Below are 27,665 nucleotides of genomic sequence, written 5' to 3'. Positions count from 1 at the left end.
TATAAACTTTATATCCTTCTTTATATCAGAGCCTGGAGTCCATATTAATGGATTTAGTTTTGGACTGAGAAAACAATGATGTTTCTTAGCAAGAAAATGACTGTTATTAAAAAATTTTATTAAAAAAATTTTATTAATTTAAAATCAGTATGTCTTGTGGTCTCTGTGTTTGCACTTTTTGGTTAAAACCATGAGAGAGGGCATCCCAGGTGGCTCAGCAGTTTAGCAGTTTAGCCTAGGGCCTGATCCTGGAGACCTGGGATCGAGTCCCACGTCGGGCTCCCTGCATGGAGCCTGCTTCTCCCTCTGCCTGTGTCTCTGCCCCCCCCCCTCTCTCTCTCTCTCTGTGTCTCTCATGAATGAATAAATAAAATCTTAAAAAAAAAAAACATGAGAGAGCTGGTTATGTGCCAGATAATTATTTGATTTGCAGATCCTGACCCATAGAATCACTGACTATATTAAAATGGGTGTTAACTATACTGTTTGCCTCTGGAATCCCTGTTTTTATTCACCCTACCTGCTATAAAACTCTGAATTTAGAAAAAAATCCTAGTTAGGTGGATGCAAAGCAAGTCAAAATATGAAGCCTCTAGTTTCTTTCTCATGGTGGATCAATCAAGGAGAAAAGAAACTACATGTAAATTCCAGCCTTGCACAGACTATAGAACCTTTGTACTTTTTAAGTTAAAGACCTTGGGTTGTTGCCAGTTTGTGAAAGTTTACAGCTGGCTTGTATAATTCCATACCACTGACGGAGAAAGCATGGCATTTCTTAGTCACCGTTATGGTCATCCCCAAGCATTATTGAGTTCCCTCTGTGTTACAGAATTAATTCTGTTAGCTAGGATCAGAGAATTACATTGGATTGTTTACAAGCTCTGCTATAGTATCAGATTCTTGGTAATAATAATAATAATGATTCTTTTCCAACTGCATCTATGCAGGAAGGAATATTTGAAGGAGTAATAAAAGAGCTAAAAACGTCACTGGCAGATTTGAATTTCTAGTGTTCAAAACTTCACCACAGAACCAGGCCTTCACGGTATATGCTGATACTGACAGGGTCAGGAAACTCCAGGGTTGGGCAGCCACTGTCGTCGGTGCCAGCTTCAGAACTGTGCCACCACTGCCCGTATTTATGCCAGCAAGTGGACATCACACTGCTTGCCCTCTTCCATGGACCTTGCTTCCAAATCAGTTTTGCACAAGTGAATCTTCTCAGGAGCCCTGAATAACTCCAGAAAGGAAGTCATTGCAGCAAAGTGAGGAGCTGGATGAGTGAATTAGTGGATGGGCTAGTCAGTAGACAGGGAAATTCCGTGAACTATGTTGATATTAGATTCTGTTTGGAGATTTTGAGTGTACTTTTGATCTTTAAAAGAACTGAATGTGGAATTTTTCCACCAGATCCCTTCTGTGTTTACATTAGTCTTAGCCCCATGACACTCTGTGACTTTCCTCTCCTCTCTACAAGGAACAATCAGTCTTGATGGCCGTGATATCCGTCAGCTAAATCCAGTCTGGCTGAGATCCAGGATTGGGACAGTGAGTCAGGTAGGAAGAGAGGCTTCTGTTTTTATTATACTGCCTTTAAAATTTGATTTTATTATTTATTGTTCCTTAGACTTGAACCTCTTAAAAGAGAAGGGATGGAAATTCTCCAGATGTACTAAACTAATCTCAAATGGCATGTTTTTTAAGGTTTGTAAATAGTGCTATATCCTCTTCAGGATATTATCACCTTAAACACTTGAACCAGTTGAAACTGGCTTTTTATCAAAAGCTGGGCGCTAGTGTTACTTTGTAGTGCAAGTAGTCCAGAGGATAGGAAGAAAATGATAAAACTGTTTAGCTTTTACTGACTCTTCCACAATTCCCATTCTCATCACCGGCACAGTGGTCTACTGTTTTACATAATAGGTTTCAGGGATAAGCAAGCAAAGATTATGGCAAGGGCCAGGGTCTCCTTGCAAAGAGGTTGCAGATTTCAAGGCAGAATGTTAGTGTAATATGGTCACTTTAATGAGACTGTTTTTCATGAGACCATTTGGTGCAGGGAAATTTTGACGCAGCTGTTTATATTTTATTACCAGGCTGCGTGCATGGCAGACAAACCTGAGCCTTCCTTCATTTCTGATCCTCTCCCTCTAATGAGCTTCCTCTCAGACCTCACCCTCACCCCACTCCACTAGGTGGGGAGCAGGGGTGGTGGTGATGGGGACTGCTTGGTAGTTTAAGTATATCAACAGTGTATATTGTTTAGGGATGGAGAAAAGAAGCTGGAGGTTTATATGCTTTTTTAGGACTATTCCACAGGGTCCAGTTAAAATGTCATGTTCCCATCTGGTTTGTGTATATTTCAAAAAGTAACGAATAGAGATGGATTCCCCCTTCATCCTTAGTGGGAAGTTTGCAGCTGGAAAATACAGATGGATCCAGCACCTTCCAAACCTGACAGTTCCTAAGGGAGGGAGCTTACATTTATGAAGTATCTACTATGTGCCAGGCACCTGCCATGGTATCTCATTTCCTGCAATATAATGATGAAATCAATCCTGTTCATGGAAAAACATGAATTTTTCAGAAGTCATCTGTGTGAATTTATGGAGAATGAGAAAGTAGAATCAAAATAGTATAAAGTTGGGTACCTGGGTGGCTCAGTTGGTTGAGCATCTGACTCTTGGTTTCAGCTCCGGTCTTGGGATTGAGCCCCAAGACAGATTACATGCTCAGTGTGGAGTCTGCTTGTCCCTCTCCCTCCCCCTCTGCTCCTTGCTGCCGTCCCCCCCCCCATTCATGTGCACGTGCGCATGTCATCTAGTTCTCTCTCTCTCTCCAATAAATAAATAAATAATATATTTTAAAAAATAGTATAAAGTTGACCCTTGAACAATATGGGTTTGAACTGCGTGGGACCACTTATACATGGTTTTTTATGGTACAGTACCGTAAATGTATTTTCTTATTATTTCTTAATATTTTCTTTTCTTGCTTACTTTATTGTAAGAATACAGTATAGAATATATATAATACATAAGAGATGCATTAATCAACTATTTATGTTATTAGTAAGGCTTCCAGTCAACTGTAGGCTATTAGTGGTTAAGTTTTGGGGAGTTCAAAAGTTATACTCAGATTTTCAACGGCATAGGGGTCAGCACCCCTAACCCTCATGCTATTTATTCAGCTGCCAACTGTGTATTCTTTGGGAGGAATTTAATAGTTGCTTAGATATAAGTACTTTTTAAGCTTCACTACATTTCCTAAACATGTTTGAAGTCTGTTCTGAAATTTGCAATAAATATGTTTTGTTTCCAATTTGCAGGAACCAATTTTGTTTTCTTGCTCCATTGCTGAGAACATTGCTTATGGTGCAGATGACCCTTCCTCAGTGACTGCTGAGCAGATAGAGAGAGTGGCTGATGTAGCCAACGCAGGCACTTTCATCCGAAACTTCCCCCAAGGATTTAACACTGTGGTCGGAGAAAAGGGTGTTCTCCTTTCAGGTACCTTTTTGTTACTGCTTGGCAGCAAAAACCCTCTGCTCCAAATAACTCCACAGTGTTTCATATAGCAGTATTAACTTCTAATTAGGCTTTTGTCCTTAGAGTTCATGATATTAGCCTTTCCACTTTCTAAAATCTTTTTTGTGTGTGGACAGCCCCCCAGTTTCCTTCACTTTCTACCCCAAAGGTGCTCCCAAATATCCACGGAGTGTTCACTGAGTAGTACTCAGCCATAGCAGCTTTTTCTCACCTGAGGAAAAAAAATATGTTTTGCAGCTTGAGATCCTTAAAAATTGCAGAAAATAAGACAGATATCAGGTGGCAGGATGATTCATTCAGGGAGCAGGGGCTGTAAATCTGGAGCAGAACTGAAATTGAAGTACTTTGTACTTTACGTGTTAGACCAGAGGTCCACAAACTTTCCCATAAAGGGCCGCAGAGTAAATATTTTAGATTTTATGAGCCACATGTGGTTTCTGTCACATATCCTTTGTTGATTTTTTTTTAAAAAACAATCCTTTAAAACTGTGAAAACCACTCTTAAATTGAGGGCCGTGCACAAACAGGCCCTGGCCCCGATCTGGCTCACAGCGCCGTGTGCCATGCCCTGTGCCAGACACACGCAGGACTTTGAGGCTCAGTTGCTGTTCCCTGGTATGTTAGAGCACATTGCATTATGGGTGCCATATTTTCAGGAGGGAAAGAGAAAACTTGTATTCTATTGCTTTAGAGTGCAGTAGTGGGATCAATGAGTAGACTTAAAGGGAAATACATTTCTGGGTAAACATGGATAATGTTTTCATTGCAATTATTGGCATGTGCTCACTTCCATGGAATGAGCTCTCTGTCCCTGGAAGCATCTGAGCAGAGGACAGATGCCTCCATGTCAGAGTGAAGGTGGCTGGGTTGAGCTAGAGCAGTAGTCCTTTCCAACTCAAAACTTTTTGCTTCAGGTTAGACCATAGAAAATTTAACACAAGACATGTTTTTACTGTGTATGATTTTTTTAAAACAATAGGCAGTGGATGAAAACATGTTTTTGATAGATTTGCGAGATTCCAGCAGAATTATACATTGCTGTGTAAAAGTGAACTGCCCTGGCATCTCTGAAACACGCCCTCAAATAGAAAACCAGTTTCAGCTGCTCATGGTGACATTATTGAGCATCAGGATGTGGAGCTGGGAGCTACCTCACTCTGTCCAACAAGCATGTCACCTTGTCCCCTGGAATAGATTCTGTATGTCCTTCCCTCTACCAGGATTTTCAAGCTTACATTTCAGAGTGAAATAGCCAAAAGTTTCAACCCATGCTCACTTTCTGGAAGGAAGGAAGAAAGGACATCTAGTGATAGATTCCCAGTGTACTGATTGGTACTGAGGATTTCTCAGAGCCAACCTGAAGTCCTCAACTGGCTACTCGACCAGCCCACCTCAGAGTACTCAGACACCCTCACCGACTTGAGGGGATCCAAAACAAAGGGATGTCCCTGGTTTCCTTGTTGTGAGCACAGGGCTGCCTATTTGAGGACAGCTTTTAGGAGCACCATATGTTTCAGATGTAATATGATGAATTGCACATTTCAGCTGTAATTTAATTTCGATTCATCATTTGATGAGCTTCTCTTAGATGAAATAATATAATACAATTACTATTAATAAGTATTTCATCCAATAAAATCAACCAAAAGAGGAATGTTTTCATCACCAAAAATGGAGTGAGTTTTCTAAAACAAAGTAAGTCGGGAGGAGCCCTGAGTACTGGTGTCTGAGACTACTTGTGGTAACTTGGGAGTCCTGTGCCCTGGAGGAAAGGAGAGAGGGTGCTGTAAGGCAAAGTGGAGGAAGGGAATTATCATAGATGTTCTGCCTACTGCTGTGCCATCTGCATTTGCCCACTCCCAGCCCCCAGTTTCTTCCCTTGCTTTTAAGTAGAATTTGAGTTTTAAAAGGGAAGAATTAAAGTGGGTTACTCAGACCTTGGCTCTGCCACTTACCAACTGTGAGACCTGGGACTGGGTTATTTTGTGCCTTGGTTTTTCATCTGTGAAAAGGGAATAATTACAGGATCTACGTCATAGGACTTTTTTTTTTTTTAAGATTGAATGAGATAACATTGTAATGCATTTAGACAATGCCTGGTACATAGGAACTCCTCAAGAAATGTTAGCTATGACAATTGCTATTAATTTTGAGTTTGATGAGGAGACAATATATTTTAAAAATAGGTTTCCTTTCTACTGTCAATCTCAGCTGTGACTAACCGGAAGAAGCTGTCTTCAAATTGCCACTAAGCTTATCAGAAAAACCTATTACCAAGAATTTTTGTTTAGGCTTTCATGTTAAAAAAAAAAAATTATATTGTCATTGTCAGGTGGGCAGAAACAACGGATTGCAATTGCCCGTGCTCTACTTAAGGTAAGCTTGAAGCCACTTGGCTGGAATATTTCTATCATTTTTAATTTAGAGGCCTTATAATTTATAATTTACTATTCTTCTTCCCTTTTTTTTTAGAGGGGGAGGGTAGATATATGGTTGATAGTTCCCATGAAAAATGAGTTGGGAATTCCACTGAGTATATATTGTCCTGATTTAACAAGTATTTCTTAGGTATTAAGAGCCCATACTGTGGTAGGGTTGTTGGAGGGAGAAAAGTTTAACACATGGACCTTCTGTCAAGAAGTATATGGTCTTGGGACGCCTGGGTGGCTCAGTGGTTGTTCGTCTGCCTTTAGCTCCAGGATCGAGTCCCACATCGGGTTCCCTACATGGAGCCTGCTTCTCCCTCTGCCTATGTCTTTGCCTCTCTCTCTGTGTCTCTCATGAAAAAATAAATAAAAATCTTTTAAAAAGCAAGCAAGCTAGCATATGGTCTAACGAGTGTAACAATGATTATATCAAAATATTGAAACAATACAAGTATTGTTCAACCATCACAGTCCAATTTTAGAACATTTCTGTCACTCCACACAGATCCCTTGCACCCCCTTGCAGTCTTTCCCCATTTCCACCCTAGTCCCAGGCTGCCACCAAGGTACTGTCTGTCTGTCTGTCTGTCTGGATTTGCCTTTCTGGGCATTTCAGATAAATGGAGTCAAACAAGATGTGACCTTTGCATATCATCTCTTTTGTTAGTATATGTTTGTTTGTTTAAGCGGGGAGGGGCATAAGGAGTAGGAGAGACAGAATCATAAGCTGGCCCCACTCCCAGCATGGAGCCTAATGCAGAGCTCCATCTCATGATCCTGAGATCATGACCTGAGTCAAAATCAAGAGTCAGATGCTCAACCAACTGAGCCACTCAGGCGCTCCACTAGTATAATGTTTTGGAGGTGTGTCCATGTCGCAGCCTACACCTGTCCTTTACTTCTTTCTCTGGCTGAGCAGGCTCCTCTGTGTGGGCACAACAGGACTTGCTTATCTGTTTGCCAACTGATGAACATTTGGGTTGTTTCCAGGTTGGGACTATTGTGAATCATGCTGCTGTGAGCAAGTAGTGGACAAGCTTCTGTGTGGACATATATTTACATTTCTTCTCAGCAGCTTCCTAGGCACAGCTAGAATTTAATGTGTTAGAGACATTAGTTGACGACCTTTTCTGTTTTATGTGATACTCTTAACTATAAGGATCTTTTTTTTTAAGATTTTATTTATTTATTCATGAGACACACACACACACACACAGAGAGAGAGAAAGAGAGAGAGGCAGAGGGAGAAGCAGGCTCCTCACAGGAAGCCCGATGTGGGACTCAATCTCGGGCCCCCAGGATCATGCCCTGGGCATGCCTGGGCATCATGCCCTGAAGGCCGTGCTAAACCGCTGAGCCCCCGGGCTGCCCTATAAGCAGGATCTTGAGAGTCTAGACTCTGTCTCACTCACTTTAGATCCCTGCCTCACACTGCTAGTTGATTGGCCAGCAGGATAAAACTGCATCATCTACAATGTCCAGTCCAGTGATGCCTGTGATATTGGTTCAGAGTCAGCTCTAACTTTTCCATTTATGCATTTATCTCAGACACTTAGGAGTTTATGCTTTTCTTATTTGTAGCAGCTTTATTATGATATAATTTACATCCTATACAGTTCACCCATTTAAATTGTGCAGTTCAGTGGGCTTCTGTGTATTCTGAGTTGTATCTATCACCATCATCAATTTTAGAACATTCTCATCACCCCAGAAAGAGATGCTTGATCCTTTACTAGCCACACATGACCTCCTCTCTTATTTCTCTGTTGACCCCAGCTGCAGGTAAACACTTACCTACTCTCTGTAGATGTGCCTGTTTTGAACATTTCCTATAAATGGAGTCCTACAATATGTGGCATTTTGTATCTGGCTTCTTTTACTTAGCAGAGTGTTTTCAAGGTTCATCCACATTGTATCCTGTATCAGTACTTCATTTATTTTTATTACTGAGAGTTTGTGTTTTTATAATAAATTGTGTTCCTTTTCTTTTTGATATTTCTCTTTTTTCAGAATCCCAAAATTCTTCTCCTAGATGAAGCAACCAGGTGAGGATATCTTAACACTATGTGTGCCTGTATAAGCCAAATTCTTCCTTTACCAAAAACTTATTATTCTGTACTTCAAAGTGATACAACTGAAAATGCTGTTTTTCCCACTTCCACTTTAAAGTGACCACATCTGAATGGATAATGACAGTTGGGAGGCAGAGGGCAGGCCGAGTCAGAAGTTGAGGGTTCTAGTCTCAGTTCAGTCACGTTTGTGATGAGCCCCGGATCACACTCAGCAGCAGCTTTACAGAGTGCTCTTCTCCTTCTGTGACAGCAGTTCTATGGAGACAAGGATCCAAGTTTCTTTTGTGTAGTATTTTTATAATATAAAAAATATATAGTGGAATTATGTATAGAGTAGAAGTGATTTTGATTGCAGTGGAAATTCACTGCTCCTCTGGGGCACCTGCGTTTTTAAGGGGAAGTACGTGAGCACACAGCATGCACAGCACTGATGTCTCTGCTTTCTCACATGGTTCCTGTGAAAGCGCGCTGGATGCTGAAAATGAATACCTTGTGCAAGAAGCGCTGGACCGACTCATGGAAGGAAGAACAGTGCTAATTATCGCCCACCGTCTGTCTACCATTAAGAATGCTAATATGGTGGCTGTTCTTGACCAAGGAAAGATTACAGAATGTGGAAAACATGAGGAATTGCTTTCAAAACCAGACGGGATATACAGAAAATTAATGAACAAACAAAGGTTTATTTCAGCTTAAAGAAGCAATTACTGATAAAGTGAACATGAGAGACTTTAGAACAAACCATTGCTGCAGGATAAAAAGAAATTTAGGGATAATATCTAATCTACAAATCATACTTCAAGTTATTTAAAATATGCCTATTTTTTCCAAGGTGGATAAAACATTGTTTTGAGATGTACCTATTCTCAAGACTTTTCTATTCAGAGTTTTAATAATTGTAACTTTCTAAATGTCTATAGCACTGAAGTTATTATTGTCAGGTTTTTTTACTTTCTTTTATCCTGGAATACTTTAATTAATATAACATGATGCCTCATTTTTTTTTAACCTGCTGATACACATTGAAACTGTTGTCAAATGACAACTTTTAAAAGAGGGTTATAAATAAAAAGCTTAACTATTTTAGGTGAGTTTGCTAGTCACTCTGTGTAATTCTCTTGGTAGTGTCCTACTACATTATGTCTAATTTCACTAGATGAAAATCTTCCTCTTTTTCTATTCTGATAATCTCCTGAAGCAAACCTGACATACAGACATACAGGAATAGTTAACGTCACATGGCGAGGAGGGAACATTTATGTTCCCCACCTCCTATGTCTTCAGGGGTGTGAAACTTTAGAAATATGTGTTCTTCTGGGATGAAACTGTGTTTAGATGTGTGTGGTTTTCAACATTTTTAGCACATGAAAGTCTGATGAGTTCTAAAAAGGGAAGAAGCCCATCCTTTGAATACGGAAACTTCTGTTTTCATTATTCACACGTTTGTTACTTTGGGAAGCGAGGCATGAACTGCTAGGTATTTTCAAGAGGTAAAAATGAATTTTACATATAAGTTATCCAAAGGCATGTATTTTGAAAATCATCTTTTAAAAATTTATAATTCCTAGCCAAATTTTACATTTTACCAGTTACTGAAATACTTTTGAAGTTGTTTCATTCAATAAGGCAAAAATCTAAATAATATAACTGTAATTTTCAACCTTAAAACATTTGAAGAAAGCTTAGTTCTTCCTTTTGATCTGTTTGTATCAGTAGTTTTCCTATTGATACAGAGTATCAATAAACTTTCAGAACTTGTCACTCACTCTTCTGAAAAGAGGATGATAACCCTTTTGATTTATGGTTATAATTTTATTCACCCAAATGCCTCAGAATTCTGAAAGCAGTGCTGAAAGCCATCCTTCAAATCAGTTCTGTTATTTTGCTGTTGCCTCAAGAAAAAGTGCTTTTTTTAACATTGATGATGCCAGAACCTGAGAAATAACTATATTGGTATAATTAAAATGGAAGTTTGCCCGTGTTCTAAGTATTGATTAGTTCACTGATTATACTGGAAGAAGAAACCACTATTTCCTGATGAGCATGTAGTGTTAGAATTCATTCTACATAAGGGAATTTATCATTGAATAAAATGAACTCAGTGAATGAATGAATTCCATGTTCTTTGTATTAGGAAACAGTATATTTGTGACAATCATTTTAACAAGCCTTACTTGTATTCTTTATACAATTTGCTATTATGGCATGGTTCACAGCAGACAAAACAATTACAAGTTGGATCTAAGGGAAATCTCTTTGTGCCATAGAAATTCTTTACAAAATTGACTTTGATTATATTTTATTTTCTAATACAAGATGTTCAATTGTGTCTTTAAGGAACATTTTATATCCCAGATTAAAATTTATAGTAAACTTTATTTGAGTCTGTCACTTATTATAAAGCTTTATTCTTACTGGAATTTGACTATGGAGGTTCAGTAATAAAGAAAAAACTAACATTATAAATAAAGGAAAGTAGTAATTAAATTCATATCCTTTCATATCCTCCTTACCTAAAATTGTTAATGTTCTCATTTTTATTTTTACCCTTTTGTTGTTTTGCTATTTATAAACTGTTAGAAGGTGGGGGAGGGATAGTAAAGTATCCCCCAAACTGAGAAGGTTAGAGACGGGAGATTGAAATAGGTGACTCCATCCAATTTACATGGAGTTTTCTTCAAAGAAACTTGTCGATGGGGGATTGAGTTGATGATGATCCAGGCAGCTGCACAGCTATTCTCCATAAAGTCCAAACCTTGGTCTACAGATTTCATAGAGCAAAGGGATGTGTGGGTGGGGAGCATACTGTAGTGAGATCAAAGGGCTTGCATGCACCTAACCGGCAGCTAATCTTTAATTAGATATTGTGGTGCCATCCATAGCAAGTGTAAAGACTCTAACAGATTCATGGGAGACCAAAGCAAGCCTCCACACATCCCAGCCTTGGTGTGCACTTCTAAGGTATGTATATTAATTTTCAACAGACCTGGAACACAAGAGAGGTCATTGAGCAAACCTGAACAAGATGGAGGGCTAAAGATAGAGTCAGTATTGTCAGTACTCCTACATAAACTATTTAGTTGCTTTAGTGCAATAAATAAGTATCCTCTACTCCCACTGTGGACAAGGAATTCTGCTTTGGAGTTGATGATAGAATGAGTATTTGCCCTCAAGGAGCTTCTAGTTTATTTAGAAAGAGATAAAGGAAACAAAAAGTAATTACAAGAAAATAGCTAAATAGCAGAGGAGTTACTGCACCAATTTGTTTCCCGAGTGTTTGCACATGTTACCATGTTTGATACTTTGACAGTTCTATAATTTAAATAAAGGCCTATCATCCCCTTTTCACAGAAAAGAAATAAGAATAGGCAAGTTGTAAATTAATTCAGCACTGGTGCTGTATACTAGGAGATATTAGAGAAATGGGAGCTGGATCATGGACCTTCAAAATCATGCTGAAAATCTTAGCTTTCATTCTACATGCATGGAGAACAATTGAAGGATATGTATGTTCATATAAGCAATTGAAAAATAAGCAAAAAATAAAATTTTAATCACCAGAAATACTGCATGTGAGATAAAATTTCATGTTAATGAGCTTAGTGTTTGTTGTCCACCTCCCAGGCTCATCTCTATGTGCAAGGCCTTCTCTGACCTTGGACTTGACTGGTTCTCAGGAAATAACCATAAGCTAAATAAGCTGTTTTAAGCTAAACCCATTTTTATAAACTAAGGTTCTATTTTGAGAAATCCATTTTATTCCATAAAAATTCCATAAAAATTCAAAATAAATGAAAACAAATATAAATGTTAGAAAACATTAAGTATATTAATGAAAGAAGTATGTGAGAACTACATTGTAAATGTTCCTTTGGGGGTGTCCTTCTACATGATTTTTATGTCAGGCATCATGGCAGTCTCTGTTCATTCATTTGAAAAATATTACTGAGCATTCTCTACTTCCCCTATGCCTACAAAGGACCCATGTCTCCTCATGAAACTAGCCCATGGGTCAGTAAACGGACCTGCTGCCTGATTTGTATGGTCTGCAAGCTAAGGATGGTTTTACAGGTTTTTTTAAAGATTTTATTTATTCATTCATGAGACAGAGAGAGAGAGGCAGAGACACAGGCAGAAGGAGAAGCAGGCTTCATGCAGGGAGCCCGATGGGGGATTCAATCCTGGGACTCCAGGATCACACCCGCTGGGCTGAAGGCAGGCGCTAAACCACTGAGCCACCCAGGGATCCAGGTTTGTTTGTTTTTTAAATATTTTATTTAGTGAGAGAGAGAAAGAGAGCACATGTGAGCTGGGGGAGGGGTAAAGGAAGAAGGAGAGAGAGAATCCCAAGCAGACTACACTGAGCATGGTGCCTGACTTGCGGTTCCATCCTACGACCCTGAAATGATGACCCAAGCCCAAACCAAGAGTCCGATGTTTAACCAACTGAGTCATGCGGGCACCCCAGTTTTTACAGCTTTAAATGATTTTTAAAATCAAAAGAAAAATATTTCATAACATCAAAGTTTTATGAAATTTAAATTTCAGTGTCCATAGAGTTTTATTGGAACACAGCCACACTCATTTATGAGCAGTTCCAACAGACTAAACGGCCCGCAAGCTGGAGACGGTCATTGACCCTTGACAGTCTCCTGACCATTGAACTAGTGAAAACAATATGCGTTCTTCCCTGCTTGAAGGACTAAATTCCTTTAAACTACAATGATATTTATAGTTATCTCAAAGTCCCATTGCCATTAGATGGCAATTAAATGAATGCCTTGAAAATGATTGGGCGTGGATGATTTCTATCATGAGTTTTTCATTGTTCCCCTGCCTTTCGATTTTAATAATGTCACCATTACTATGTCAGTGATAATGGGATTCTAACAATTCTACCACAGCTGCAAGAAGTGATTCTGGCTACTGTCCCATTGTTGATTGCAGTGATTAGTACCACATAAATCAAAGTTTGATCTTAACTGAAAGGGTAGCACGTTAGGAAGGGAGGCACATGTTCAGGTTGAACATCTCACAAATGTGCATGTGTCTAGACATACAATGAGATATTTTATTTCATTTTAAAAAAAGATTTTATTTATTCATGAGAGAGACACAGAGAGAGAGAGAGAGAGGCAGAGACACAGGCAGAGGGAGAAGCAGGCTCCATGCAGGAAGCCCGATGCGGGACTCGATCCTAGGACAGGGATCACAACCTGAGCCAAAGGCAGATGCTCAACCACTTGAGCCAACCCAGGCGTCCTGAAGTATTTTATTTCAATTAAAAAATGGGCTCATTGTGGGAAATATCAGAGAGGGAGATGGAATATGAGAGACTCCTAACTCTGGGAAACGAACAAGAGGTGGTGGAAAGGGAGGTGGGTGGGGTGATGGGGTGACTGGGTGACGGGCACTGAGGGGTCACTCGACAGGATGAACATTGGGTGTTATGCTATACATTGGCAAATTGAACTCCAATAAAAAATATACAGGAAAAAAAAGGGCTCATCGTGGACATACTGTTCTTAGACCAACCTGCTTTTTAAAATTTTACAATGGAATATTTTCCTATATCCTTAAGTATTCATTACACACATCTACATGTCTTCTTTTAATGTGAATATACTACAAAGCTATCATTGTACATCTTTCTATAGTCTTCGCTATTATAAACAATACTATCTATATAATGATTTTTTTTCAGATAATTTCTAAAAGTGAATTGCCAAGTTTAAAGAGCATGTGCAAGTTATAAGGCTTTTTGATAGATTATCCTCCTAAAAGATGGTACTAATTTATAAAAATCTCACCAGAAGTGTAAATATCAGCACGTATTACTCCACAGCCTTTCAACATGAACTATTTTCATTTTTTTAAAAAACTTCCAGCTAATTAAACAGGCAAAAAATACTGATTGGTGGTTTGATTCATATTTCTTTAATTACTAGTGACATTGAAGATCTTTTCATGTGGTCATTTCTAGTCTTTGACTTAATGCTAGTTCATGCCTTCCACATTTCCTTTTTTTTTTTTTTTTTCCTATTGGGGTGGCTTGCTTTCTCTTGCGGATTTTCTTTAAAGAGTACTATTTTATTGGAAATACTGTTTTTCTTCAGCTTGTTTGCTTTCATGCTATGTTTGTGTTTTTTTGCCATCCATGAATACAGTCATGTCTCCACTATCTAATTCTCACAAGCGAGTACTTTCAGTAATTTAAGAGGCTCAAAAAGGTGACAGAGACAGTGAATAGCAGAGGTGAGATTTAAAGCAAGTCCCATTTAATTCCGGAGCCTATACACTCAATTACTACGTGAGTGGTTGTCAAAATATCCCCAGACCGCAGCAGCACCCACACCGGGAAGCCTGTTAGACGTGCACATTCCCAGGCAGTGGGTGGGCAAGCTCGAGCGGGAGACGCGGCTCCACACCACCCCTCCTTCTAGTCTCCTGTAGAAGGGACCACGCTGTTCAAAATAAGGTCAGAGGATACATAAGGAAATGACTTAAAAAAAAAAAAGGAGATGGCAGCCACGAGGAAAATGTAGCAGCCCGGGTGGTGATACCGAAGCGAAGTTCTTGGGTCCCCGCTGTCTGGGCCAGGCTGGCCCCGGTGGCCCGACTCAGCTCGGCGCTCCGGGATGTCGCGGCGGCGGTCCGTGCGCCGAGTGACTCCGGGACGAGCTCTCCTTTCCCCGGGGGCAAAGGGGTCCTCAAGGAAAACAGGAATCCAGTTTTTGACACATGGGTCGTGAGGAGTCCGCAGGACACGCAGGTCCCATCGTCCCCCAGGGAGCTGCTGCAGAGGGCAGCTTCTGAGCCAGATCCGGGCTAAAGACCTGGACTCTGCTGGCGTGGAGGAGACGGCGCGGAGTTGAGTGGGGAACGACAAACCTAGAGAAGGACAAACATAACCCTGAGTGTGACACCACTGGCGGCCTTTCAGCGTGGACCAGGGATCCGACACTTTCCAGCTCGCGAGAGGCTCAGGAGAGACCAGCACACGGAGACGCTGGTGTTCAGGCTGCCGGAGGGCCAGCCCCACCCCTCGGGGTCCGGAGGGCACCTGGCTTTCCCGTCTCACTTCCCTGAGGCTCCCGACACCCGCCGGCCCCCCAAGGCCCCAAACGAGTCACCTCTTGGACCACGCCCCGCGGCCGGCTGCGCCGCTCCTCTCCGACGTCATTACCGCGCGCCCTCCCACCGTCCCCGCCACACCCCGCGCCTCGGCGCTGCGCTTTTACGTCTGACCGCGCGCTCTGCCCCCGCCACCCTACAAAGCCCGGAGCTTGGCGCTGTGTTTTTACGTCATCACTGCGCGCCCTCCCGCCTCTGGGTGTTCAAGCTCCGCGCGCGAGCAGAGCCTCAGGCCGCACCGGCGGGATCGGCGCGTTCTGTGTCGCCTCTCCCTTCCGTCATGTTCCCGGCCGTCTCCTCTCCGCGGACACCCGGGCCCGGAACCCGGAGGGGCCCCCTAGGCGGAGTCGGGCCAGGTTCTACGCCCCGGACGGCGAGCAGGAAAGGGCTGTGCCTGGGGTCGGCAGTCAGCTCCCCGGTGGTCTTTTCGCCCGTCGGCCGGCGTAGCTCGCTGAGCTCGAGGTACGTGATTGTCCCCGGTTCGGTCCGGTGATGCGCAGGCTTACGTGCCTCGCGGGCCTGCTGGGCCAGTGTCTCCAGAAACCTCCGGAACCGGGGGCGGCGGGGAGGAATGCCAGAAGTTTGGGGGAAATAGACCTTCGCCATCTTTGCGGGTTGTTTCAGCCTCGCTTTTAATTCGTCAATGGTGCCTTCACTTTTCACTTTTCATGGAAAAGTTCTCTTCTACCTCTGTGTAGAAGGGAACAAGTTGGATTGCAGTGAGTGGTTACCTGCCGCCTCCTTACTGCCCCTGGTTCCGGCGCAAGCCAGTCAGTCATTCTTTTCATCTGTGAAAGGGCGATAGTATTTGACCTGAACCTGCTTCACTCAAGGCCAAGTGAATCAACATGAAATTCCTCGACGACGGTGGGAATGAGCGTCTCCAGCCTAGGAAAATCGTATAATGCCTGATATAATTACTGCCGTTAATATATCTGCTGATTGATAATTAAGGGACTTTAGGCCACACAAGTTAACTTTGTAGCTAAATTAAATAGGGGAAAGGTTTTCCGTAGCATTGACATAAGAATAGTTACCAGAGAAAAGCGTTTCACATTAGTCCACATCACCTGTTAAATCATGCTCCATGCCCCCCTGTCATAATTAATTTAGAACTTTAGAAGGTAGCATGAGTAGTTTCCTCAGAATTCGTCTACCAAAAATGAACTTTTTTTTGCAAGAAAACTGTGATACTGGATTTTGAATTTATAGTTAAAATTTATCTCTGAATGTTTGCAATGCTTTAAAGGAGAAATGGTTTTTAAGAACTACACTGCGTCTTTGACTTTTTGCTTTTGAAAGTGCTCTTCGAAGTGGTGATCTTGTCAGTGTTTTCTACTTTTGAGAAAAATCAGGGAATAAAAGCTGTACTTTATTTAATGTGTTTTAAAAACTTTTCTTACTTTCCAGTGATCATTTATTTTTTTCTTAAGATTTATTTATTTGTGATAGACATGTGGTGGGGGGAACAGAGGCAGAGGGAGAAGCAGGTTCCATGCCGGGAGCCCGACGCAGGACTCGATTCTGGGACTCCAGGATCATGCCCTGGGCCAAAGGCAGGTGCTAAACCGCTGAGCCACCCAGGGGTCCCCTCCAGTGATAATTTAAAGAAAAATCTTTGTTATAACGTTCTGTCAGGAAATAAAGCTCATTTAATCCTCAAAAGAGAGAATAAATTTTATACTGGTAACTTTATTTTTGAAGGTTAACAAGATGAGAAGGAGACACAATTTTTTTTTTTTTTTTAAGATTGAGAGACACAGAGGGAGAAGCAAGCTTCCTGCAGGGAGCCCAACATGGGACTTGATCGCGGGTCTGCAGGATCACGCCTTGGGCTGAAGGCGGCCCTAAACCGCAGGAGATACAATTTCAACTGCTGTATCTGGTGTTGAAGACCAGATAACAGCAGATATTCAGGACCTTATTTAATTTCTTGATCGTACAAGTCTAGTAGATTTCATAAAATTCTGTAGCTGATGAGGGCAAAATGGGCGAAGGGGAGTGAGAGGTACAGACCTGTTACGGAATGTGTAAGGCATGAGGATGAAAAGTACAACATCGGGAATATAATCAGTGATATTATAATAGGATTGCATGGTGATTGTAGCTGTATTTGTGAGCAGAGCATAGTTTCCAATTACTGTATTGTACATCTGAAACTAATGTAACATTGTATATCAACTGTACTTCAATAAAAAGAATTCTGGGGGATCCCTGGGTGGCGCAGTCGTTTGGCGCCTGCCTTTGGCCCCGGGCGCGATCCTGGAGACCGGGGATCGAATCCCACATCTCCCCATGCATGGAGCCTGCTTCTCCCTCTGCCTATGTCTGTGCCTCTCTCTCTGTGTGTGTGTGTGACTATCATAAATAAATAAAAATTAAAAAAAATTCTGGAGCTGATGAGAGCTTAAGGATGATCTAACCCAATGTTTGTAAAGCTTTTTTGACCACAGTGTAGAATAAATTCTAGATTATATTCTATTTCATTTTTCATAAATGTTATTGAGACCTTCAAAATGATCCACAATTTGGAAAACACTGATCTAGTCCAACCTTTGTATTTCACAACTAAGGAAGCAGTTATAAAGGGTCTAAGCAAATAGAGCATGCATCTGATTGCTAGAGCAGAAGAGTCAGAAACCAAGTTTTTCTAGATCCTGTCAGTCTTTTTTTTTTTTAATGAAAAATATAGTTAATTGCAGTAGACATGAGCCAAAGCAAGATCTTCTCTTCATGTGAAAATAGGTACGTAAAGATTAGGATAACACAATTTTAAGTTATAATTCAAATAATATGGTTTCTTTTCTTTAGAGGAACACCTACACGGATATTGCCACACCACTGTGTAACTGAGTCTATGAACTATGATGTGAAAACATTTGGATCTTCTCTTCCTGTTAAAATAATGGAAGCCTTAACATTGGCTGAAGGTGGGTATCATTTTCCATTTGCCTTTATTAGCAATTCAGAATGCAGCCTGGCTCTAGCTTAGATCGAGATTTGTGCTTTCTGTGATATACCTTCACTTAAATCGGGAAGAAACAGATAACATATTTGATCTTCACTGTAATTGAAAAATAAAATAAATTTCAGAAGCAGAATGAGTCTATTCTTAGCACAATCACATTACTTCTTTTATGGCTTTAAACATTGCATATGCAAAACTCAGTCCGATTTCAGAATTTGTGTGTATGAAGTTAGCTTTAAAAAAACAAAAACAAAAACCACTGCCTCACACTATTGGGTGTGATACTGCAATCAGGTCAAATCTTACTTCTATTTCTGGATCCTGTGTAGTATCCCAGAGGTTTTATGTACACATTTATGTTATCAATGTGGTACCTGTAGAAGATTCTCTTGGCAGAGAATTAGAGTGGAAATTTGGAAGATGCAGTCACACAAGCATCAAAAAGGCAACCCTAAGGACGAGGGGTTGGGTGACTGGGGGTGCAAAGTTCAGAGCATCCTCAGTGATGAACCCAAGTCATTTTTGTTTATGATTCAATTCTAGTTTTTTGTGATTTTCTGGAAGTGTTTTTCAAACTGTAAGTAGTGACTGAAGTCATTTTAGTGGCTCATGGCCAGCACTTAAAAAAACAGAGTGCATGATATCAGAGTGCATTTCATATAATAATGTTAGATAATTTTTTTTAAAATTCTGTTTATTTATTCATGAGAGACAGAGAGAGAGGCAGAGACACAGAGGGAGAAACATGCTCCATGCAGGAGGCCCGAGATGGGACTCTATCCTGGGTCTCCAGGATTAGGCCCTGGGCTGAAGGTGGCGCTAAACCGCTGAGCCACCCAGGCTGCCCTGTTTTTTTTGTTGTTGTTGTTAGAGAAATACTGATTTTAATTCAACATAAAGTAAACTCTAGGCATCTGTCATCTTTCAGCCTAAGAATTAGCAAAACTGTTGAAACAAGGCACAATTTTCCCCATATTTGTTACGTGGATCCAGTTAAAAAAAATTTTTTTATGAAAATGTTAAAACATAAAAATAGAAGTCTGATTTAAAAAAGAAAAAGGTATAAAACAATCCCCACAAAACCTGTTAATATTGATCCTGATTCTTCAAAATAGCACCAGTAAGAAGAATAAAAGTTGTTAAAAACCATTACGACAGCATTTCTGAAATCAGGCTGCCCTGTTTTATTTAAATTGTATTTGAATGTATTGTGATACAAAGTGTATTTCATACTGTAAATGACAGTCAAAAAAGGTTAAAGTACCCTATTCTAGAAAGGAATATTCCTCATCAACTTGAAGTTGCTTATCTTTGTCTATGAGTCCTTGGGAACTCAGTTATGGTGGTGTTCAGACAACTAAATTTCCACAAACCTCTATTATGCACTGTTCTTGTTTTAAATATATATGCTATATTTTTCTTTACTCTTCAAAAAAATTCAGCTTAAATTGTATTTAAGCCTTTTAACATACTCCTGGTTCATGCCACCAGGCTTGAACAAATAGCACAGATAGTACTATTAATAGTACAGAGCCTCAAAGGAGAGAGTCACTAGAAATTAGGATGTGCATATGTAAACTATAAGAACTTTTTCCTATATAGAAACCTACGAAGTACTGTGTGTTAAATCAGAGACCTCAGGGGTTTGCCTGTAGAGTATTTGGAGCTGCTATATTGCTTTTAGGAAAAGAAAATATTGAGCAAACATTCTAATTCAGCAAAAACCACTCACTTAGCTTAGGCATGATTTAGTATTGTAGCTTGTACGTTATTGATGCCTTTTGTTTTGCCCTCTGTACCCTGCTTTTAAGCAAAGAGCAGAGCTCAAGTTAATTAAATTTCTAGGGCTAACACACTGAGGTTGGTCACTAATGCTTATGACAGCAATATACTATACTTGCCATTTAATATGGAATGTAACCCATGAGACACCTGGGTGGCTCAGTTAGTTAAGTGGCTGGCTCTTGGTTTTAGATAAGGTCGCGGAATTGAGCCCTGTGCTTAGTGGGGAGCCTGCTTTAGATTCTCTTCTACTCCTTCTGTCCCTCCCTCATGTATGTGCTCTCTCTCTTTTTAAAATAAATAGCTTTTTAAAAAATATGGAATGTCACCTTTGATATTTATATGTTTGCATATAATGATTTATCATACTTTTAAAGAAAGTATTTGAAAATCACATTCTTTTGAAGGAACAATTTTTCCTTGAAATTTTTTTATATATTTAATGGGAGATTGTGTGTCCATATCAAAATAAAATTATAGATGTTACTAAATATTACAGAAAGTAAGATATCTGTTTATAGCAAATATTAAAAGATAGTAAAGCTAAGCCTAAAATATACTTTTTGCCTTCAGGTACATTTCCAAAAATGGTTATAAAAGTTAAATAGATTCTTGTTTTGGATATTAATAAATATTGATTTACTCAATAGCATTTTTTGGGAAAAAAAAGCATTTTATGATGTGAATGAATCTTTTCTGTATGCGGTAATAACTTATATATATATATATATAAAGAATGTAGCCATAAAGAAAATTTTCATATAAGGAATTTTAAGGATCTTTTTTCTTTTTAACAATTTTTAAAATTTATGCTAAAATTTATTTAAAATTTAAGATTAATTACATACTTTTTTTTTTTTAAGTTGATGATCAGCTCACTGTTCACATAGATGAAGGTGGATGGGCTTGTCTGGTCTGCAAAGAGAAACTCATTATTTGGAAGATTGCTCTGTCACCTATTACTAAGGTAATTGCTGTTTAGAGAACTAGTAGGAGATAGAGGAGAGGATTACCAATTGGCTCTAGATTTTTACTCTATAAAGTTTTAGAGTTGTTACAGGACAGTAATCTGAATTTATACAACATTATGGATTTCCATTTTTGTTACAATATGAAACACTGAGCATGCATACACATTTCTATTGGGGGGAAAAAGTTCCTCCCATTTAATAATTTTAAAATAGAGCTATGTTACTTACATTTAATAACATTAGAGACCTTAAAATTTTTAATGATTGTTATAAGCATCTTGTCAGTCTTTAAATGGAGTTTTTAAATGTCAGTCTTTAAATGGAGTTTAAAGACTAAATGCTGTCCACATAAGCTAATGAACTGAGTTTATTTCTAAAATAGGATTGTGTTTCACTGAATTTACTGAATGATGCTTAAGAGAGAAGAACTGAGCGGTGCCTGGGGGGGCTCGGTCAGTTAGGCAGCAACTCCTGATTCTGCTCACATCATAATCTCGGGGTCCTGAAATGGAGCTCTGCCTCACTGCACTCAGTGAGGAGTCTGCTTCAGGATTTTCTCTCTCTCTCTACTCTCGCCCCCCCAAATAAATAAATGTCTTTTTAAAAAACAAGGAAAAAATGATACCAGTTTTAGCAATTGCTAGTTTAACTTTCAGTTGTCAAGTTTCTCACATAGGGTTATCATTTGTGTTTCCAGAACCTTATCCTCAGCAACCTATTTTCCTGTGTGTTTCAGATCAGGCATCCTCTCTTACATCACTCACTGGTTACTGTTACTGGGCCTTATTCCTTTGGAACTGGGGACTCCTGCTTACCTAAACTCTTGATGTCTGTGACCTCTGTACTGCTACTACATAGAAAATAATATTTGTGAGCATAGGAAAGGGAGACAGACGTTCTGGGTGCTGTGATGAGTTAGCAGAAGGAACCTGATACCTGGCTGAGGCTAAGAAATATTTTCTAGACAACTTGGTATAATTAATTGCTCTGTGGTCATGCTGATGTTAGTTGTCAAACAAATCAAGACTAACCTAGGAAAATTCCATACGTATTTTTCTTAACCAATAGACTTTATTTAGTCCAGAAAAACATTGGAGTAGTTGATATTCAGGGTCTAGTCTAGCTTTTAAGTTTTCCTAATCCTATATCTGTTAAAAAACTTTGTTTTGAAATTACCGAAAGCCTGATCAAAAAGATGTGAGAAGAAAGAATATTTGTAGAATGGTATTTCCAGCAGCGAGTCAGAATCTAAAATATGCAAGGAAAGAAAATAGTGAAGTCAAGTGCATATTTTAAAAAATCGATTGATGTGAAAGACTTTTTGTTTGGGTTTCTTCTTTAGTTATCTGTTTGCAAAGAACTTCAACTGCCACCTAGTGACTTCGACTGGAGTGCTGACTTGGTGGCTCTCTCTTACTCTGATAACTCAGGTGAAACACAATCTACTCAGGTAGGTGACTTAAATGCTTATTGATATGCATTTCTTTTTTATTTATTTTATTTATTTATTTTCTTTTTTGCATTTCTTTTTTAAATAAAGAAGTTCTACTATTAGAGGAATCATCCAACCTGATTTAGAGACATAATGATAAAGCCACAGGAATGAAGACTTGTATTGGCAAAGGGACATATAAGGGCATTTGAACAGAATAGAGAGTACAGATACAGAGTGGCCCTTTGATCTTTGATAGCTGCAACAATTATTCAATGGAGTAAAGATGGTCTTTTCAGTAAATGGTGTTGGGACCATTAGACATCCTTATGCAAAGAAAAAGAGAGAAAGGAAGAACTACTCCCTAAATCTCCTACTTTATATAAAGATTAACTCAAAATGGATCATAGGTTTAGATGTAAAACATAAAACTATAAAATTTTTAGAAGAAAACAGGAAAAAAATCATCATAATCTGGGGTTAGACAAAGAGTTCTTGGAAATCACCGAAAGCATGATTCATTTAAAAAATGGATAAATTGGACCTCATCAAAATTTAAAAATTGGCTCTGTCAAACAGAGTGACAAGAAAAAGAGACAAGCTACAGCCTGGAGGAGAATATTCTTAAGTCCTATGGCCCTCAAAGGACTTGTATCTCAAATGCAAAATGAACTCTCAAGGCTTATTAAGAAAACAACTGAATTTAAAAACAGAGCACAGGACTTGAACAGACACCAAGGGTGTCACAGAGATGTTCATGTCATTAGCTATTAAGGAAATGTAAATTGAAACAATAGTGAGATATCATAATACACCTCTTAAAATGGCTAAAATACAAAATACTGACATTATGAAGTATTCCCAAGGATATGGGACAACTGGAATTCATACATTCCTGATGAGAATGCAAAATGGTATAGCTACTGGATTTTCACACTTGCTGTTATGACCCAGCAATTCCCTTCCTGGCTGTTTACCTTATAGAAGTTAAAACTTATATTTACACAAAAAACAGTGTATGAATGTCACGGCAGCTTTTTATTTGTGGTAGCCAAAGGTGGAAACAACCCAAGTGTCCTTTAACAAGTGAATGAATAAACAAACAGGGTTCATCCATAGAATGGAATTCTACTCAGCAGTGAAAAGGAATGAACTCTTGATAACAGTAACAAGACAATAAATATAAAAGAATACTCATTTGTGAGTTCTCAAGACATGCTGAAGTAAGATAAGCTGGTGCTTAAAGGTTACATTCTATATGATTTCATTTGCTTGACATTCTCAGAAAGATGGAACGCTAATGATGGAAACAGTGGTTGTCAGGGTTAGGATGAGGGAAAGGTATGATTATAAAGCGATAGCACCAGGAAGTTTGGGGTGTTGACAGAATTGTGCTGTGTCCCTATATTGGTGGTAGTTACGTGGGTCTGTACATGTGTTAAAATTTGTAGAACTAAAAAAAAAAAATTTTGTAGAACTGCACAACAAAAGAAAGTCAATTTTATAGTCTGATAATTTTTAAAATACAAAAAGGAGGGGTTTTTCCCCCCCCTAATTTTTGTTAAATAGTAAATTGCCCTGGTTTCTTTTTATTGGTGTCACCAGACTCCTAGTTTCAGGGTCTTTTTTATTGTGATTGCTGACTGTTATATTGTTTCAAGGCTGTTGCTGTCATGGTTGCCACCAGAGAAGGAGCCATCCGCTATTGGCCAAGCCTTGCCGGTGAAGATATCTACACAGAGACCTTCGTAGATTTGGGAGGTGATAAGACTTACAGTTTCCTAACAGCAGTGCAGGTATACAATGAGTATTCTTTTATATTTATTGGAAAGCTGTGTTTTGGCTTGGGAGTGAGATGTAAACGACTAAAAATTGTTTTGAATAGACCATACAGGCCAGACGGGGATCAAAAAGAGGTGAGAAGAATGAAAGGGTCTAGGATTTCAATAGGTGGACAAAAGAAAGCCCTTCTCCTAGGACTCTGAAATACCAATATTGGATCATGGCCAGTGGTATTCATTTCTTTCAGAAATTTTCAGACAGTGACTTAGGAACCCTTAAATGGTATGAAGAATAGTTTACTAATGTCCACTCTGCAAGTTTGCCGACAATAAAGTGTGATACTCGATTTGTGAACCTGCAGTATGGTGAACCTGTTTAAAACTCAGAATTAAGAAAACATGCAGAGGGACTCCTGGGTGGCTCAGTGGTTGAGCATCTGTCTTTGGCTCAGGTTGTGATCCCGAAGTCCCGGGATCAAGTAGCAAATCAGGCTCCCCATGGGGAGTCTGCTTCTCCTTCTGCCTATGTGTCTGCCTCTCTATGTCTCTCATGGATAAATCTTTTTTTAAAAAAAGAAAAATATGTGATTAAAAAAACAATTATAACTGAAGTTTTTCTTTTTCTTTTTTTCTTTTAAAGATTTTATTTATTCATTCACAAGAGACATAGAGAGGCAGAGGGAGAAGCAGGCTCAGGCAGGAAGCCCCATGCGGGACTTGATTCCAGGTCTCCAGGATCACACCCTGGGCTGAAGGCAGACACAACTGCTGAGCCATCCAGGCATCCCTGAAGTTTTTCTGTGTAGAGTTAATTATCATGTTAGTGAATTCATAATTAAATCATTTTAGTAAAATGACATTTAAAATTCTTTTTAGATTTGTTTTAAGGTATAGATGATAAATGATTTATTTCTATGATCAAAGCATTTTGTGTTAATGTTCTTTATCTTAGTTGTAGATGCATAACTGCTTTCACAATATTTGTTCATAGGGAGGAAGTTTTATTTTGTCCTCATCGGGAAGCCAGCTGGTTCGGCTGATACCTGATAGTTTAGGAAAGATTCATCAACATATCCTACCTCAAGGGCAAGGCATGCTTTCAGGAATTGGTCGGAAGGTTTCTTCTCTTTTGGGAATTTTATCTCCAAGTAGTGATCTCATCGTAAGTTGATAAAAATAATTTTGTTTTACAAGCTTGTTTCTTAGTGAAATCAGTAAGTTGGAAGTTTCCTATGATGTTGATATTGCCTCCATATGAACACTAGTGTATATGAAATAGAACCTTTGATTTTTTTTCAGTGAAGTATGTTTTGATCAAATAGGTTCGTATTAACCAAACCCTTTTGCAAACCCTGTAACTTTAATATTCTTAAATCATACAGATTCTAAGTAGAGTCTTTGATTTAAAATTGTTATATAAAATTATAAATGTGGGATCCCTGGGTGGCGCAGCGGTTTAGCGCCCGCCTTTGGCCGAGGGCGCGATCCTGGAGACCCGGGATCGAATCCCACGTCGGGCTCCCGGTGCATGGAGCCTGCTTCTCCCTCTGCCTGTGTCTCTGCCTCTCTCTCTCACTGTGTGCCTATCATAAATAAATTTTAAAAAAATAAAAAAAAATAAAATTATAAATGTGTTTAAGGACCAATTTTGCTTTTTAGATTTAACCAAAAGTGTGTTCTCCACTCCCATGACTCCAGCTGTATGTGTGGATGACTCAGATCTAGATCTGTCAGCCGAGCTTCTGCCTCAGGCTCTGGAATAGTGAAAGGAGGTGGACAGGAGCTAACATGGAACATCTATTCTCTGCTAGGTGCTCTGTATTTGTTATCTTGAGTAATTGTTATGATGACCTATAATGTAGAGAGCATTCTCCCCAGTTTGCAGATGAAGATACAGCCTCAGGGACATTATGTAAACTGCCTGAGGTTGCACAGCTACTCTGGCAGATACGTGCCCAGGCCTCTGGGAATCAAAAGCACATTTTCTTCTCACTGTGCTGTTCGTCACTGCAGGTTGCTTTCATCATCCACTTTCTTGATGGTCTTTGGACCTAAAACCTGATGTGTCTGAAAACACATTGCTCATATTCCCTCTTCTCTTATGTTTTCTGTACCAGAAGTGTATATAAAACTCGTTTCTCTTTTGGGCTGTTTATTTCTGTTCATGACCTTGTCACTTTTTTTAGTAACCTCAATATAAAACCTTCATCCGGGATCCCTGGGTGGCGCAGCGGTTTAGCGCCTGCCTTTGGCCCAGGGCGCGATCCTGGAGACCCAGGATCGAATCCCACGTCGGGCTCCTGGTGCATGGAGCCTGCTTCTCCCTCTGCCTGTGTCTCTGCCTCTCTCTCTCTCTCTCTCTCTCTCTCTCTCTCTCTCTCTCTCTCTGTGACTATCATAAATAAATAAAAATTTAAAAAAATAAAATAAAACCTTCATCCTGTATATATGTGTCTTCCCTTCTATAGCAAATTACTTACTTATCAGATACTATAGATTTGACTTCTACCATGTCTCATTTTAATCCCTATCTCTTGCTTCCATTGTTATGCCCTAATCTACACTCTTGTTAAATTTCCCCTAAGTTCTTCATGCCAGTATAGTTTACTCACTGTTGGCCCCTTATCCTGTTAGTGGCCAGAATCATGGTAAGAGGAAAAATGGAGAAAAGTAGGGCTTTAACTCAAAACAATCATGTGTGCCCAACTAAAAACATAACTGTACTTCAGAGCCAAGTATATACTTGAAAAGGCAAAATAATCTACCTACATGGGGCGCCTGGGTGGCTCAGTCAGTTAAGCATCTGCCTTCGGCTCAGGTCATGATTCCAGGGCACTGGGATGAAGCCCCATATTGGGCTCTGCCTCTGCCCTTCCCTCTGCTTGTACTCTCTCTTGCTCTCAAATAAAATCTTAAAAAAAAAAAAAAAAAACTATGTACATATAACTTGCCACATTCATTTTCCTATAATAGCTCTTGAGTTCAAAAGCCATTGATAATATCTTGTTTACTAGATTTACAAACTCCTATTCAGGACTCTGCTGTGTGTGTGTAATTTTTCATTTGAATGTTATTTCTAATTCTTTTTTTTTGTTACAATCTACATTCCAATGTAACAGGACTACATGTTTTCTGAAAGACCTTATAACTTTCCCACACTGTACTCTTTTTGGGCTGTTTACTTTTATATTTCTGCCTATGGAAATCTTACCTTGCTTTCAAGGTCCATTTCAGGATCACTCCTTTCTTGAATCCTAAATGAAGGATTCTGCTAGGATTACTAATAGAATACTCATAAAATACGTAAAACTTGAATTTCAGAAAAATAGTTCATTAACATTAGAACTTAGAAATCTGTAAACTTTTTTCTTCTCTCCATACAGCTTTCAAGTGTCCTTTGGGATAGAGAGAGAGCAAGCTTTTATAGCCTGACAAGTTCAAACATTAGTAAATGGGAATTAGATGATTCTTCAGAAAAACAAGCACATAGTTGGGATATAAATAGAGCCCTGAAGGAAAACATCACTGATGCTATATGGGTAAGGAAAAAT

At 39.4% G+C, this 27,665-nt stretch overlaps 2 protein-coding genes across 3 annotated transcripts in view; both read left to right on the top strand.

The window, feature by feature from the left end:
- The window catches only part of ABCB10 (ATP binding cassette subfamily B member 10), a 35,522-nt gene extending 25,098 nt beyond the window's left edge, over positions 1-10,424 (top strand). For both annotated transcript variants that reach the window (XM_055308818.1, XM_055308817.1), the window contains exons 9-13: positions 1,478-1,557; positions 3,329-3,509; positions 5,881-5,924; positions 7,985-8,019; positions 8,511-10,424. In XM_055308818.1, coding sequence (XP_055164793.1) covers positions 1,478-1,557; positions 3,329-3,509; positions 5,881-5,924; positions 7,985-8,019; positions 8,511-8,742 — 572 coding nt within the window. In that variant the 3' untranslated portion in view covers positions 8,743-10,424. The remainder of the gene's footprint in view (positions 1-1,477; positions 1,558-3,328; positions 3,510-5,880; positions 5,925-7,984; positions 8,020-8,510) is intronic.
- A 4,950-nt stretch (positions 10,425-15,374) lies between these two features.
- NUP133 (nucleoporin 133) overlaps positions 15,375-27,665 on the top strand; it is a 54,228-nt gene continuing 41,937 nt past the window's right edge. The window contains exons 1-7 of the mRNA XM_055308920.1: positions 15,375-15,642; positions 17,992-18,110; positions 20,794-20,897; positions 22,244-22,351; positions 23,995-24,129; positions 25,106-25,276; positions 27,498-27,653. Coding sequence (XP_055164895.1) covers positions 15,461-15,642; positions 17,992-18,110; positions 20,794-20,897; positions 22,244-22,351; positions 23,995-24,129; positions 25,106-25,276; positions 27,498-27,653 — 975 coding nt within the window. The 5' untranslated portion in view covers positions 15,375-15,460. The remainder of the gene's footprint in view (positions 15,643-17,991; positions 18,111-20,793; positions 20,898-22,243; positions 22,352-23,994; positions 24,130-25,105; positions 25,277-27,497; positions 27,654-27,665) is intronic.

Source organism: Nyctereutes procyonoides, unplaced genomic scaffold (genome assembly GCF_905146905.1).
Source record: "Nyctereutes procyonoides isolate TBG_1078 unplaced genomic scaffold, NYPRO_anot_genome, whole genome shotgun sequence".
Taxonomy (NCBI): Eukaryota; Metazoa; Chordata; class Mammalia; order Carnivora; family Canidae; genus Nyctereutes; species Nyctereutes procyonoides.
This window is presented reverse-complemented; position numbering and strand designations above follow the sequence as displayed.